Genomic DNA, 948 nt, shown 5'->3' with positions numbered 1-948 from the left:
GGATTTATCATTCTTTCTTCTTTAAGATTTTTCTTCGTTTTTCGACCACGCACCTTTGGATGAATACCTTTAGTGTAGTGTTTTTGGGAAATTCCCACCTTTTATTATGCTATCCTGCTTTTGGACATCTTTATATTTCATCTTTTTAATAATTAATGAAATATAACCTATTATCTTTGGGGAAAAAAAAAAAAAAAAGTTATACGATGAAAACTAAAATGCAAAATAATGCGTAATGGTCGTATTGGAGACGTTAAGGATCTGTATGATAGCAGCAGATACCGAGACTGAGCGCGACAAATGCTCCGCGCCCGATCTTCAAAGCAACCCTCTCGTTGCCCTCTGCAATTTTCACTCATTCCAAACCTTCTTCTTTCGATCATGCAAGCGCCAACCCAGAAGGACTAGACACACAAACAGGGAATATATTGTTTTCCCAAATCGAAAGATTCGATTTTTAGCGTGCAACCAATAATGGGGTCTGCTAAAACTAAAAGATCGTCTACTTCTCGAAGAACTAACATTTCAAACTCAGGCACGTTCTTTTATTCCATTTCAATTTCAATTAGTATTTTCACGTATACTTTCATTCTCTACGTTCAAGGTTATATATATTTATTTACTTATTATATTTAAGCACTGTTTTAATCACCGTGTTATATTTATTTAATCTACGTTCAAACTTGTTCCATTCTGGGGTTTGCGTATTTGGTTTTGTAATTTCAGGCTTTTTTTAAAAAAAATTATTTTTTATCTGTGAAATTGTTTGTAGTTAGGAATTAGGATTGGGATGGTATAACAATGAACGATTTTTTGCCAAATTGAATGGTGATGTATGATGCTTTGTGGAAGAGGGCTTTAGTCAAGTTTTTCACGGTTTTTTGGAAAACATCAAATTTTAGTGTCTTGTACTCTTGTTATTTAGGGAAAAAGGAAGGGGGGGGGGGT

The 948-nt window shown here is 34.3% G+C and overlaps 1 protein-coding gene across 1 annotated transcript in view; it reads left to right on the top strand.

The window, feature by feature from the left end:
• Positions 223–948, top strand: part of LOC107619372 (vacuole membrane protein KMS1) — a 3,786-nt gene continuing 3,060 nt past the window's right edge. Inside the window, exon 1 of the mRNA XM_016321642.2 lies at positions 223–535. Within this exon, the coding sequence (XP_016177128.1) occupies positions 475–535 (61 nt within the window). The 5' untranslated portion in view covers positions 223–474. The remainder of the gene's footprint in view (positions 536–948) is intronic.

This window comes from Arachis ipaensis, chromosome B09 (genome assembly GCF_000816755.2).
Source record: "Arachis ipaensis cultivar K30076 chromosome B09, Araip1.1, whole genome shotgun sequence".
NCBI lineage: Eukaryota > Viridiplantae > Streptophyta > Magnoliopsida > Fabales > Fabaceae > Arachis > Arachis ipaensis.
This window is presented reverse-complemented; position numbering and strand designations above follow the sequence as displayed.